At 47.1% G+C, this 15,322-nt stretch overlaps 1 protein-coding gene across 1 annotated transcript; it reads left to right on the top strand.

The window, feature by feature from the left end:
• Positions 1 to 1,669: 1,669 nt before the first annotated feature.
• On the top strand, positions 1,670 to 9,693 carry ubald2 (UBA-like domain containing 2). The gene is made up of 3 exons (XM_047019762.1): positions 1,670 to 2,056; positions 6,307 to 6,360; positions 9,283 to 9,693. Exons 1-3 carry the CDS (start codon positions 1,937 to 1,939, stop codon positions 9,640 to 9,642), a joined length of 534 nt encoding a protein of 177 aa, XP_046875718.1. The 5' UTR covers positions 1,670 to 1,936; the 3' UTR covers positions 9,643 to 9,693.
• The last annotated feature ends 5,629 nt before the right edge of the window (positions 9,694 to 15,322 follow it).

Genomic DNA, 15,322 nt, shown 5'->3' with positions numbered 1-15,322 from the left:
TACTGTTTCTTGACACTAAAGGGCGCCAGACACAACTAAATGATCCTGCAGATCTCAAGGGGAAGTTGAGAGAGTCAGGTTGCTGAACTGCTCACTACTGCTAGATGCAATGTATAATTCAATGAGTGAAATCGTTAAACAAGCTCTCTCTATGTGTAAACAACTGTTTTGATAATGTATCTAATATGCACATTTGCTCTGTGTTGTGTGTAGCAACTCTATGAAGGAAATATAAAATACAAATGTAAAATACCTAAATCCTTAAAATACACAAGTTCTCATCAAGTAACAGCAACATTCCCCTATGCTTTCCACTACACCAGGGGCAATACTGTGTCCCCTTTCTCCCCTCTAGCCTTCCCAAGCCCGGCTTGGTACACACAGGAGTTCATTCAGCATTCCCCGAGGGCCTCAGAGTCGTATTGACGGGGCAGTTTCCTGGCGGTCCAGGCGTGTGAACTCACACTGAGACTCTCAGTGAGAGGGAGTGTTCACTGCCCTAACAGAGGCACTAAAAGGAAGATGGTGACTGGCTGGCTGGTGAGTCACTGAACAAGGAAGACAAGGAGGAGGAGGAGGAGGAGGAGGAGGAGGAGGAGGAGGAGGAGGAGGAGGAGGAGGAGGAGGAGGAGGAATGGGCAAGGAGGATGAGGAGGAGGAGGATGAAGAGGACAAGGAAGATGAGGAGAAGGAGGAATGGGCAAAGTTCAACACGTGGACGAGAAAACAAGCGAGATATCCTTGGTATTTCAAAACAAAAGTCCAGTCTGTCTAAGTGATGTTAATCATTAGCTGAAGGAGTGAAGACCCAGATGAGAGAGAGAGAGAGAGAGGGTAGTTTTACATTTACATGTATTCATTCAACTCCTGAGTTTTTTGCTCAATTACTATTCTACATTAAGTTGACTGCAGTCTTCCAGGATCACACAATTTGATTGAATCCACTTCTAAACAGCCGGGCGGCCATAGCCCATGGATCCATAATAGATGGCCCTGTGTGTGTGTGTGTGTGTGTGTGTGTGTGTCACATGCTCGCACCATCACCTGCATCTGAATAATTCAGCGCTGAAAGCCCGCGTACAGTGTTAGCTTGACAACCGCTACATGCTTCAGAAGAAGACTACCAATATGATCCATCTTTAAGAAAGCCACTCTAAAGTATGTTTTACAACCTTAGCTCTCCCAATGTATTCAGACCTTGTAAACAAATAAATACTGCATTGCTGTTCCGTTAACTGTTAATGTAGGCCTATTCATAAAAAATAGTAAATGTATTGCACGCTGTGGATAGGACTTCAGAAAATATATCTATTCGATGGTTTCACACACTGTAATTTTCACAAAGGCACGTATGACTGTACTGACGGCAATATTTATTTACATTATGCACCATTGATGTACTCGTGTCTGATCACAAATAGTGTAGTATGAGTCGACCAATAGAGAACCAGCTTTTTGTACCTGCTAATGCCGAAAGCCAATGGGCTCAGTGGGATTCATCTACCTTGGACCAATCCACGACGATGGGTGTCCCGCAATTACGTCACTACAACGGATTGTTGGGGAGTTAAGTCTGCCGTTTTCTATGTTCAAACAGCGCGTTATGGACCCACGGGTGGGGTTAAATCTCATCCTGAAGGTTCTACGGTAGACACGCCGTGGATTTCGTGAGGGCGACGCCTAGCATACAAAACGATGAATTATTGTACACTGGCCAATAAGCTGTGTGATAGTACTACCTAGTTATCCAATCACATATTGAGCTTGGCTTTGTTGTTGGTGATGACATGAAAACATTGTTGTTGCTGTAAAGCGAGGGGAGCTAGTGACAGGGTGGCCCTGATTTGAGCGATTCCTAAAGGCATTTTTATGCAATTCAAGATTTCTTGCTGCTTTGTTTAACGTCAAAATAACTTTGGAGGCCTGAAGAGTGGCGATGTCGGTTAATATGGACGAACTCAGGCACCAAGTGATGATAAACCAATTTGTGTTGACTGCCGGTTGTGCTGCTGATCAAGCGAAGCAGCTTTTGCAAGCGGCTCACTGGCAATTCGAGGTAAAATTTACGTTTATGTATGTGTGCCTGTGATCTGTGTCTGTATGTTTGTGCTTTCACGCCCTTGTTGTACTTTTCAAGCTATCCAAGCGCGGAAGATAAGCCGTTTCTAATTGTTAAGATATAATTACCCATACCAACGAACACCAGAACAGAGTCCTAGTGTCAACTACAACTATTGAACGTCGAAAAATATTTGAACAATTGGGCAGGTAGTGAGTACAAATAGGCAAACATATTAAACGCGGCCACGCTTTTTTAAACTGTCTATTTCCGGAAGACTTCGTCTGGACGGAATGCGTGTGAAGCAATCCGTTTGCACCCTCCCCCCTCCTTAGCTTTGTTTATTATTTTTACCTAAAGTTAACTGTTCAAGCTCATCTTACATTATGGGACAAACGATAGAACAATCATGATCTATTATCAGAAACCAATTCAGACAGTTGATCCTGTTTTCAAGCTGGCCACGCCAGATAAGGTCAAACATAAGATCATTTCTGCCCTTCCCCTGCGAGGTTGTATTGTTTACATTCATGACAGAAATCCAATGAAGCAACGTCGCCCTCAAGTCATTTCCGCTGCATGCGTAGCACGGGTGCTGATCATTCTTCCTCTTACTTTACAAATACCTGAAATGGCGTGTTGTGTTGCATACGTGAATAACGCGTTTCACTATCAAACAGTGGACTAACATTTATTCAAAGTGCAGCCCTAAACACAGTTAAACATTGAGTAAAGTCATTCCGCAGGCTGGGAAGGGTCGAGTAACGAAAATGAAATCCGCTTCACGTATCGTGGATATGGTTTGAGAAGAATAGTCGAGCTAGCTAATATATATCTTGCTATTTTTAGACAGATTAAAGTGTAATTATCCTTCCAGCTGTTCTCTTGCGGATGTACAACAGTACCCGCTGTTACAGCCAACTACAGCCACGTTAGTCTTAGTTGCAAGTAGATTATGTATGTGAATACGTTACATTTACATGTGATTAATTTAGCAGACGCTTTTCTCCAAAGCAAAGTACAAATTGTGCATATTAGTAAAGAAAATACTGCCTACTAGTCAGAATCAGATGTGCAGTTGTGAGTAGTTGTAAGCTGCAACCTGGCCTTTTTGTTTTTGTTTGAGCACTGTATCATTGTCGTTTTTCCTAAGTTTTGTTTACACATTGTACAATTTCAGTTGGCACGGTATGAGTATGGCGCCCCTAACTGTAGAAATAAAAGGGATTGAGGATATGATCGGCACAATCACATGACTAGTTAGTACGAGTGCCAGGCCCAGGGAACTGTTCAGGATCGACAAGAGCACTGGAAAACTTTCAGCCTGAACCTCCAGATGGTTCCTTGTCTCCTAATGACCAATCTGTTGGCTAGTGGGGCCAGGTCAGAAGGCTGGGGCTGGGTAGAGGCAAGGTGGTTGGGGCTGGGTGGAGACTGGATGGTTGGGGCTGGGTGGAGGTTGAGGTTACAGAGGATGGATGCAGCCTGTTTGCTGACAGAGTTGTGGAAAGAAGCTGATAGATAGGAGTTGATGAGCTGCCTCCAGGCTTCCACCAGGCAATGCTGCCGGCTCTGAGCCCAGTATCAGAGCTCTATTCCTGGACTACCCCTCCAGGGGGGGGGGGGGGGGGGAACCTGTGGAGCAACTCTGTTCATCACAGCTGTTTACCTGAGGAAAAAGGCTGGCAGGTCATGCATCGCTGGCAGAGAGGGATGAGCTGGGATGAAAACCATACACGCCCCACCCCTCCATGATGTCACTGGCTTCCTTTTCTTCACTGATTGTTGATTATCTAGTAACTTTCCATTGCACACTTGCTAGACTATATTCTTCTAGCTCTGTCTAGTTTTGCTTACAGACAGACGGTGTGTGTTTTTGTTTCTGTGTCATGTGTCTATGTGTGTGTTTCTGTGTTTGGTCTGTGTGTGTGTGTTTTTGTGTGGTGTGTGTGTCCGTGGGCAGTGTCTCTCCTGCAGCCCCTCTGTCTCAGTGACTCTTTTCTCTTGCTTCACATATTTGGGAGGGAGAGCTGTCATCACATCAGGTGTCACCCCTTCTCACCCCTCTGCTCCTCACCTTCCATCTTCCTTCCCCTTTCTCCTCATCCCTCTCCTCCCTCCTTTTTCTTCTCTCCTCGTCCCCCTTCAAGCCACGAGAGCCCTACCAGTGCTCCGTGTCAGTGTCATCAGACATGCCCCCACTTACCACGGCAAGCTAGCTAACCACATGTTGCGCCAGGCCAGTCGAACCAGTGGAAGCGGCTAGCCTGGTCTTGTTTGTGTACGTTCCTGCCTGGAAGGACAGGAAATTCGAAGCAGCAACCAAAGCGTCTCTGATTTGATTGAAGACGAACCCCCGAGCCGAGAGACGCAGAGAGGTTTGCACCCGCTGGCCTTCCCAAGACAATGGCTGAGCGGCGCATTCCTGTTGAAATGTGTGTCACGTTGAAGAGGCTCACATTCCTGTACTGGCACTACTGTTGTCACACTACAGGAGCGTGGTGTGTGTGTGTGTGTGTGGGGGGGGGGGGGGCATAGGGAAACCACAGACTCATTGAAGTGTTGGATAGGGATAGGGAGGGGTGAGGGAGAGAGAGACTGTAGTGTAGTGAGAGGGAGGGGTGGGGGAGAGAGAGAGACTGTAGTGTAGTGAGAGGGAGGGGTGGGGGAGAGAGAGACTGTAGTGTAGTGAGAGGGAGGGGTGAGGGAGAGAGAGAGACTGTAGTGTAGGGAGAGGGAGGGGTGGGGGAGAGAGAGACTGTAGTGTAGTGAGAGGGAGGGGTGAGGGAGAGAGAGACTGTAGTGTAGTGAAATGGAGGTTAGTGTCGAGCTAGCAGCTGTTTAACTTGGTTAGTCGCTCATTTCTTCTGCTTTGATTCTGCCTGCTGTCTTTAAACTCAGGCTCATGCACACTGCTTCCACCAGGCATACACACACACAAGCTCCTACCTGCACACTACATAGGACTAACTGACTGACATACACAATACTTGGTAGTAACAGATCCGCTACCACTTAGCTACTCCTAAAATATACACTGAGCTACTTCTGGTTCTATCTACATACGATTAAAACACACCAGTACTAAGCTTTTCCTAGTCTTTAACCTCTGATGCCTCTGTTCTCTCATAGAGGGCTGTTTCCCTCAGTCACATTGTTGTATTTATCAAGTTAATAGTATAACACAAGGTCATTCTGAACAATGACATTCTTTGAACACGGCACGCTGCAACTCTGCAGGGATAGACACACACACACACACACACACACGCAGTCATTTTCCAGACGTTCCAAAACAGCTCCCAATGAATCATGTTGAAGTCAGAGAGTATCTGTGGAGAGGATGTGTGTGTTTTTGTGTGAGCCACTGAGACAGTTTTTCTTCACGCTGCTCGCTCTGTGTCTGTGTGTGTGTGTGTGTGATAACAATAGTAGTTCATTCTGAAGACTTCCTTGTTTGGGCAGGGTGGGGGCAGCTGGAGGAACCATGTTTACATTTGTAACGACTCGACTCCCCCCTCCCCCTCTCCGGCTTGTTGCACTTTGTCACCAGGAAAAAACACGTTGTTGTGGCTATCTCTGACGCTGGCTTGAGAAATTAGGCTGTGATCCATTCACAGAATTCACAGACACATAAAAGACACAGGACTGTTGACAATTAAGAGTGGTTGTTCTTCTCAACAGAGCGTGTTAGCCTAGCCTAGCCCAGCTTTCCACAGCAGAGCTAATGACTAGCCTCAGTCATTTGACTCTCATGCGGTTAGCTGTTAGCTTAGCCTGCTAGCAAACCAGCACAGTGTGTCTGTGTGTAGTGGATTAAATGACCTTGTTTTAGCAGACACACACACACTCTCTCTCAAACAAACACACACACACACAGGGATAATGGTTTTAACCTGAGTCATGTGATTGACTCGTACCCACAGACTGGGCTGGGTGGGGGAGGTAGGAGAGAGGGAGGCTTGTCGTTGACAGAGGATAAGAAGGTGAAATGTGAAGGGTAACCAATCTAGTTACTGCTTTACAATGATGTCTGTGTGGTCCAGTTACAAGCCTTTACATGACCGTTACAAGTTTTGCATTGTTCTCACACAAATTATTCTCCCTCTCTCATTTCTCAATATCCACCCCCCCCCACACCTCCATGGCCTTCCTCTCTTTCCCTCCCTGCTCCTCTCTCTCTCTCTCTCTCTCTCTGTCTCTCTCTCTGTCTCTCTCTGTCTCTGTCTCTCTCTCTCTCTCCACAGACGGCTCTAAGCTCCTTTTTTCAGGAGGCCCACATCCCCACTCACCACCAGATGGTAAGTACGTTAAGGGTGCGTTAGGTTCGGTTCACAGCTGCCCCCTTGGCACTCAGTCTGGGTTCCATCCGATCAGGGAGGAGGGGCCAGGCCAGGAAGCAGGGGGCTGTTTCACATAATGACTCACTCATGTTAAGAGGAGATAGAGAGAGAGGAGGGGAGCTGATACACTAACTGTAACAACAGAGAGAAAACACACACACACACTTTAGTACACCACTGTCCTTGGTGAACTACCTAATCTAGCTTTTACAATACTCTTCCTTAACCGTGTGTGTGTGAGATTTTGTGTGTTTGTTATTCCTTCGTTGACCGACAGAAGGTGCTGGAAGTGTAACAGTGTGTTCCAGACTCTGCCTGAGCACAACGTCTTGGATTTGTGTTCTGCCACCATCTTTCCCTCCCTCCTCCTGTCTCCCAGTCATCCATCCATTTCCCTCCCTCCCTCCATTCCTCTCTCCTTAATCCATCCCTCCGTCCACCCATCTTTCGCCTTCCCCACCCACCCTCCCTCCTCCAACATCTGGGATCCTGCCTCTGCGTTTGCTTTTCCTCTTCCTGTCGTGTACGTGCTTGTTGGCTGAGCTGGGAGCAGAGAGAGAGAGAGAGTGAGAGAGAGGAAGACAGAGAGAGTGAGAGAGTGAGAGAGAGAGAGAGAGTGAGAGAGAGAGAGAGAGAGAGAGAGAGAGAGAGAGAGAGAGAGAGAGAGAGAGAGAGAGAGAGAGAGAGAGAGAGGAGGGGAGAAAGGAGGGAGAGAGGAAGTGTGAGTGGGAGAAAGGCGGGGGTTTGTTATTATTTTGGGTGCAGCGGCATTACATCATACCACTGCAGGCTGTGTGTGTGTGAACACTGTAGACCAAAAGGAAGGTTGTAGTTGTAGTGGAGAGAAACAGAGACATTAAGGAGAGTGAGAGAGTGAAGATTGCACACACACACACACACACACACACACACACACACACACAACAACAGTGTGTGAGAATCCCTCTTAAAGTGGAAGATCAGAATTCTCAGGACAGTTATTTGGGATTCTTAGTGGGTGACTCCAGATAGCTTTCCAGACACAGAATGTTTCTGAGGTCAGAGCTAGAGTTGGGTATGCTTGTGGAAGTGTGTACCACACCGGGAAAAGTGGGTCTAGACCCAAGTCTCCAGGGATAGGACCCTCACCCCTTCTAGCCCCCATCAGACAACAATACCAGCCAGACCTATAAATTATTCGAATTTATCCGCCAAACTTTCAAGGCGAATAAATCCCTTTCTGATTCTGATTACATTGTCATTTAGCAGACGCTCTTATCCAGAGCGACTTACAGTAAGTACAGGGACATTCCCCTGAGGCCAGTAGGGTGAAGTGCCTTGCCCAAGGACACAATGTCATTTGGCATGGCTGGAAATCGAACCTCCAACCTTCTGATTAATAGGCCGATTCCCTAACCGCTCAGCCATCTGACTTCCTGTCATACCAGCCAGCCAACCAGCCTAATACCAGCCAGCCAACCAGCCTAATACCAGCTATGTCACAACATAAACAATGCAGATGGAGCAGTGTGTGTTAGAGAGAGATCTATTCTTGCATTCTGCTGCGTGTTTGTGTTTTGGTTGGTTGGTTTGCGTGACGTGTGGGGCCAGTCCAGACTTGCCCTCTCAGCTGAACCTGTTGAACTACCCTTCTTATCTCCCTCACTTCCTCCCTCCCATTCACCCTTTACACCCTCCCTCCCTCCCTTTGCTCCTTGCCCTCCTTTCTGTTCTCCCTCCGTCCTTCCTTCTTATCTTCTCTCATTTTCTTTCTCCCTCCTTCTTTCCCGACCACCTCCTTCTCTCCATTCCTCCTTCGTTATCTGTTTCCTCGTTCTCTCGCCTTTCTCTCCCCCCTCATCCCTCTCTCCCACTAATCCCACAGCTCAGCCCTGAACGAGCCAGATAGTGGCTGGTATTGTAAGAGAGGGGGAGGTGGAGAGGAAGGGAGGCAGAGAGAGGGGGAGGCAGAGAGAGGAAGAGGCAGAGAGGAAGAGGCAGAGAGAGGAAGAGGCAGAGAGAGGAAGAGGCAGAGAGAGGAAGAGGCGGAGAGGAAGGGAGGCAGAGAGAGGAAGAGGCAGAGAGAGGCAGAGAGAGTAGGAGGCAGAGAGAGGAGGAGGCAGAGAGAGGAGGAGGCAGAGAGAGGAGGAGGCAGAGAGAGGAGGAGGCAGAGAGAGGAGGAGGCAGGCATAGTGAGAACCAAGGCCTGACAGACATCTCACTCTCACAGGCTGATCGGTCAGCTTACATCATCACTACTGCCGTGGGAGGGTGGGGGTGTGTGTGTGTGTGTGTGTGTGTGAGAGAGAGATTGAAAGAGAAAGTGTGTGTGTGTGAATGTGAACATTAACAGGTGTGGTCTTGTGTAAAGAAACATGTGACAGAGCTTGTGTGTGTGTGTAGGTGTGAGTTTGAACAAGCATCTCTGGTAGTGAGAGAAGGCGGGCAGCCATATGTGTGAGAAAGCAAGGGTGTGTGTGTGTGCCCAAAGATGTTTATTTAAAACAGCCCCCTTATGCTGGCCCCCACTGTACAGCTGAGATGCTACCTGATCCCTGTGTGTGTGTGTGTTTGTGTATGTGTGTTTCTGTCCCTGACACCCAACTGACAGTTGTCTTAGTCTGCTTCTTTTTAAATTAATCTCAATGCTCCAGATTGTATTTTTAATCCACCTACATTGAAACAGGAAATGGCCATTCTTGAATATCTGTCTTGGGAGGGGTGTGGCTCAGATCATGTGACTACAGTGCTATAGGTCGCACTTTCAAATGAAAGTCACTTTGGATTAATGTGCCTGCTAAATACATACATCATTTGACACTTGAAACATCTGCACCTGGAAACTCCATCTCCAAAAAACAGTAACCATAGTAACCTCTCTCTTGCTCTGTCCCTCCCTAGATGTGCACACCCCGGAACACGCCGGCCACGCCCCCCAACTTCCCCGACGCCATCACCATGTTCTCCAAGCTGCGTGCGTCAGACTGCCCGTCGGGCTCCGCGGCCCCCGGTGCCCCCCAGGTCTCCATGGCCTGCTCCCCCCCAGCACCCTCCTCCTCTACGGGCTTCTTCTGGGCCTCTTCCCCCCCTAGCCACCAGTCGGCCTGGCTGCCTCCGTCCTCCCCCACTGCCCACCACACACACCACCACCACTACCAGCACCACCATCACATGCACCAGACCCCCATGTGGCCCCCCGTGCCCCAGGCAGTGGGGCCCCAGCAGCCCCCCGTGGTGTCGGCCTTCCACGGCCAGAGATGAGACTCTACACCTGGGGAAGAGGGGAGGGTGGGGTGGGGGAGAGTGGCTGGATGGATCTGTTAGGGGGGAGGGAGGGTTTGTGGTTGGGGAGGAGGGGGTGGGGGGTGTTGGTAGAGTTTAAGAGTAATAAAGGAGAGGGGAGGGAGGACTGGGAGGGAGGAGAGGGGAGGCAAGAGACTTACGTACGAGGTACTCTCGTTTTTCTTTTGTTTTTCTAGTTTTTTTTTCTTATAAAATGACTATGAACAAATTTATCTCCATTGGAGACGCTTTATTGCCTCCCTGTTTCCTTGGCAACTGGTCACCACCAAGGAGGAAACTGGAGAGAACCACTAGGAACCAACAGGAAGTAGGATGTGAACACACTTTGAAGTTACTGGACACGCAAAGGGTTCTGGGAAACTGTTTTTTTTTTCTTCTTTTTTTCTCTTCAGCATCGCAAGCCCCGGACCCAGCAGAGCACTTACTAAAGGACCGGAGCCATGTGATCTGATAAAGTGCTTGGTCATTGGCAGTTTTCTCACAAGCTCTCTTCTCCCATTGGGTCAAACAACACCTCGAATAACCATGTGACATGAACTCACTGGAATAACCAGCAGGCATGGACATTCAGACTGCCATACAAAACTACTATCACATTTATGTGCTCTCACCTGACCTTGCGAAACAAAGTTATTTCAACTTTTCTCTTTATATCATGCAGTGGTGTGGAAAGAGTGAGTGTGTGTGTGTGATTACTGTTGCCTTTGGGAGGAACTTCATTCCTGGTCATGTGTCTGAACGCAGAGTGAAACAACCCTCACTGGCTACAGTGCATGCTTCTGTGTGTGTGCGTGTGCGTGTGTGTGTGTGTTTGTGAGGACCCTATGGCAGAATTTAAAAAATACAACCCTGACGTTTCCTTCAGGATTTTTTCTTTCTGTTTGGGTGTCCCCCCCCCCCCCCCTGTTTCGGAGGAGAGGGAGGGGGTATGGGAGGGGCTCACTGGTCTGTCTCCGTTTTGTTAGGTGAACATGGGGCTGGTTTGTCTTTGACGGATTATGGCAACATCTTGACTCGGTTGTAAATAAAGGCGTGGTCGCCAGAATCAAATTGCAAAAGGAAGTATCATAAGTCATGCTGTCGAACCGCACACAAACATGCACACACATTTTATCAGCAAATGTTTTCCCAAACTGGTGAAAGGAAGGAGTGTTGTTTGTCAGTCTTAGGCATGACTGGACAGGACAACCTAGTACATTTCCACACAACCTGTAGCAGCAAAATGACTGCTCCTACCTCTGCTCTGATTGGTGGGGGAGAGGAGAAGGCCGAGGCGTTGTCTGTTCTGATTGGACAGGATAGAAAAGGCCTTATACCAGCAAAACCTCCCGGTTGCCCAACAGTGAACTCCTTCACATTTTTAAACCAGGTGACTCAGATCGATGATCTGATAAACGTTGATAACAGGTTTTATAAGGAAGTTAAGGGATTGTTCCATTGTCCTTTCCTTACTGCCGAATTCAGTCGAATAGCTGGAACAGAACTGGCACCTCACTGATAAGCTTAGCTGAGTAGTGAAGCCTAACTTGGAAGTGTGTGTGTGAAAGGAAGAAAGAGAAAAGCGATGGATGAGGGAGAGAGACTAGATGTTGACACAGTCATCGTGTCATTTACATTTAGTCATTTAGCAGACGCTCTTATCCAGAGCGACTTACAGTAAGTACAGGGACATTCCCCCGAGGCAAGTAGGGTGAAGTGCATTGCCCAAAGACACAACTTCATTTGGCACGGTGGGGAATCGATCCGGCAATCCGTTCTGATTACAAGCCCGACTCCCTCACCTCTCAGCCATCTGACTCCCATGGTCATGGTACAGGAAGGTGAGCAGAGAGTGAAGGGGGGGGAGAGAGGGGGGGGGGAGGAGAGAGAGAGGGGGGAGGATGAAATGTTGATAGCCTGCAGAAGACACCAGGAGACTAGTATATTAGGATGGTGTCATTCTGCTTTGACACCTAACAAGATAGCTTTAACATGATTGCCAGTTATAACACTGTTATTACTATTTATAACATAGTTATTACTAGTAATAATAGTCATATTGGCCAGGTCTTCTGCTTGGGTAATAAAAGTTGTGTAAAAGAGGATAAGTTGAGCATAACATCAAACTGGAGCACAGGTTCTCTAGCCTGTTCCTTCTGGTAAACCCTAGTGAAAGCCTGAGTGACCCTGGAGACGAGGGGTGAAGAAGGAGGTGAACCCTAGTGAAAGCCTGAGTGACCCTGGAGACGAGGGGTGAAGAAGGAGGTGGGGGTTGGGGAGGAAGTGTGTGGGGGGGGATTTTCAGTTGATCTAACAATGGTGTCATTATGACTGTTTCCTGGTGAGGGGATCACAGGGTTTAATCTGCTCTGCCATGGCAACACAACCCGGGAGGGTAATTATGGTCTGGTCTCCCATGGCGGTGTGACCTGGGATGGCGGATTGACGGCAGCAGGGTTTGATTCAGGATCAGATCTGTGTTCGTGCACTCGTAGGGGTCTGGGTGTGGAAGACACCGATCTGATCTGGAGTCAGAGTTAATCACCTGAGACTCTTTGTGAACGCAGGCCTTCATCTTAATGCCTTTGGAATCTACTTCATGTTTTACTCTAGGCTTTCCTTAGAGAGAGCATCATGAAGATGTTTTCTCTTACAACTGGGTATCTTTAAAAACCCATGTTTGGTTACAGCAATATTCCATGAAAGACAAGCAGAAGGACACTGTGTTTTAGATGAAACAGTTGAAAAGGACATAACCTGTCACCCCGGGGAGGTCCTGGCTCCTTTTCAGCTGCTCTGCAGTCACATGGGCTGGCTGTCTGGTAAAGAGTTTCAGAAACGCTGATGAAGACCTGGACCATGCTGTCAAACCCCTCTTCTGTGATCCATGTGTTTTCTACAGATCCCTCTCATGTCGTTTCCCCGTGTTCAAAATGTGCATTTATATGATGACTAATAATAAACCAGGTATGTAACAACTTGGCTTTTGTCCTTCCTGACTGGTCACTGAATGCTGTTTTACAGTCCAACCCCCCTCCCCCCCCTCCCTACATACACACACACACTCTCTCACTCACATGCCCACACACACATACATACACACACGCACAGACAATCAGTCACACCCACACACACTCACACACTGTTTGAGGCCCAGCCAGCTTGCGATGACTCTTCTCTTGTTTGTTGTTTCTCTGGCCAGACTAGATACCAAGGTTCATCAACACCAGCTTCAAAGCTAGCAGAGCTGTTTCTGTGCACAGTGTACCAGGGTGAGGGGAAAAGGGTCCGTTTGCATTTCTGTACAATACTACTGACAAGATCAGTCATGAGAGGAAGGATGTGGTTAGGACTGTGTTTCAGGTCAAGTCAAAGTGTTGACTTTGTGAAACCGGTGTTGAAACAGGGAACATAATCTTGTGTGACCCTAGGTAAAAAGTAATTGTGTGTGTGTTAGTGTGTGTGTGCGCAAGTGTGTTGTTTCACAGGGTTCCATTTCAATCAAATGTGTTTATTTGTAGGTAGCACAAGAAAGGTCGACATTCTTTGCAGTCAATGAGTTAAGGTATACAGGCTATGAATGCTTGACTTGGAACCAGTGATGTGTCTCTGCTACACTGACATGAGTCACAGGTCTGAGAACCAACTTCTATTCATAGACTTCCTGAAATACATGAACTTTCACAGCAGATTCTGAAATAACATTTTTTTTTAAGACAATGCTAAGAGAACATGTACTGATATAGTCTAATACATACTGTTCCCTAAAATGAAGTGAATCTTATTTTGCTAAGATATAGGTGTGACATTGTCTTCGAGGAAAGTCTTTGGAATTTTTTAAGGCATTGAATACTTAATATTGAAATAGAAAAATAGAAAAAATCTGATCAAAAAAGTTGAAGGTTTGGAAATTCAGGTCCGAAAAAATTAATAAATAATTCTTCAGAAATTGAACAAAATCGGCACTAATTTTTTTCAGCTCCAATTTTTGAGATTTGAATTCCTCCATTCGAATTTTTTATTCGAATCAATTCAATGCATTTTAAATATTGTCACTGATTTGCTTCCATAAATGTCAGGAAACCGTTATCTACCCACCAAGCAGGGGGCGTGTCCAGACAGTGCCGTGCCACCCTAGGCCACTCCCTGAACATGCCCCCTGCCACCAAGTCCCATTCCTCTTTGACGGTTGGCGACACGCTGCCTTTAAGTTTATTCACTCTCACATCCGGCTTAATCCTCTCCGAGCCAGTCCACCCCACACGACACTTTGCCCTCAGTGGCATGGCAGGACTGCTGGCAGGACACTATGCTAAATCATGCTATGCTACGCTGTATTTTATATTAGCAATGCTATGCTAATACATGCTAATTTCTGCTATTCTACTGTATATGCTGCACTTTGCACTGTAATTTTAAACGCAACACACTATGCTGTGTAGGCCTTTGCCATGCAAAGTTATGATGAATCATTCTTCTATTTTTTAAACAAGCGTTTTTAAACGTTTACATTTGCATTACGTTTATAAAATCTCAGTGCCCCAGTTATAATCCAAATCTCTTTAGAAAGTAGTATTTTTTTCCTCTCCATACAGTGTTAAGGTCAACTTCTAAACTGCTTCTAAACCCGACGGTCTGAACAATCCTGCGCTGTGTGTGCCACTGTTGTCAAGTCGTTGCTCAATTAAATGCTTAAAAAATATATTCTACTGCTTAGAATAGATGCTGCATGTCAGATCACAAGAAGTTCACTGTCCTGGTAATGCTATACTATTCGGTGCACGCTACAAATAAACTTTGACAATATGCCATGCTAGTCTAATGCAACGCTACAATCTTACGCTATGCCAAGGGTTGTCCATTCCATGCTAATTTAAGATACTAGGCTGTGCCATGCTAAACTATGCAACGCCGCAATACAACACATGATTGCCCTAGTGTAGCTGACAGGTGCCTCAGGGTCTATGTACAGCTGAGAGGCCATGACATTTGGGAGGAGGACCAGCTGGGGGGAGGTTAACAGCCCGACCGGGGGAGGAGGGGCAGCCTTGGGGTAACTGCTGCTGTCGTCCATGAGGGGTGGGTGGGTAGGTGGGGTGGGTGAAGGGGGGTTTGGAGCTGCAACCTTGGGGAAACCGCTCCAGTTTCGAAACAGACTGGGGGTCATGTTTAATAGGAGAGCCAGGCTGTGCCTAGATAGCTGTGGTTAGGATGACCACAGCAGGCAGAAAAAAAACTGACTCAAATGCATGTTGCCTGGAACTCTACATGCCCCTGTCATGGTCAACCATACCTGTGGTCAGTGATGAAACATAGGCCCTGATTGAGCCCTACTCTAAGCAGACGTGAGATACAGGCCTTCCTCACACAGGCTCAGTGTCATTCAAACTACCCCAGGTAGCTTTGATTGATCAAAGGTAGGTCATCGTTTTCACATCTCTTCTGTTAAAGGCCTGGGTGAATACTGTAAGTTCAAAATTCATGTTAATAATGTTTTTTTTTTCCAACCCGTCTTCTTCCTCCGAACGCTTTTATCCTTTAAAAACATGACACCCCGATGCCCTTCACAACTTCTGACACTGTAAACCACTAAGCTCACTCTTTTTTTAATTCATTTCAAATAGTAAAGGTAGAAAACATGCTGATGTGAGCTCTCTGG

The sequence above is a fragment of the Hypomesus transpacificus genome, chromosome 4 (assembly GCF_021917145.1).
Source record: "Hypomesus transpacificus isolate Combined female chromosome 4, fHypTra1, whole genome shotgun sequence".
NCBI classification, from domain to species: Eukaryota; Metazoa; Chordata; class Actinopteri; order Osmeriformes; family Osmeridae; genus Hypomesus; species Hypomesus transpacificus.
The sequence above is the reverse complement of the archived record's forward strand: the minus strand, read 5'-3'. Positions and strand labels throughout refer to the sequence as shown.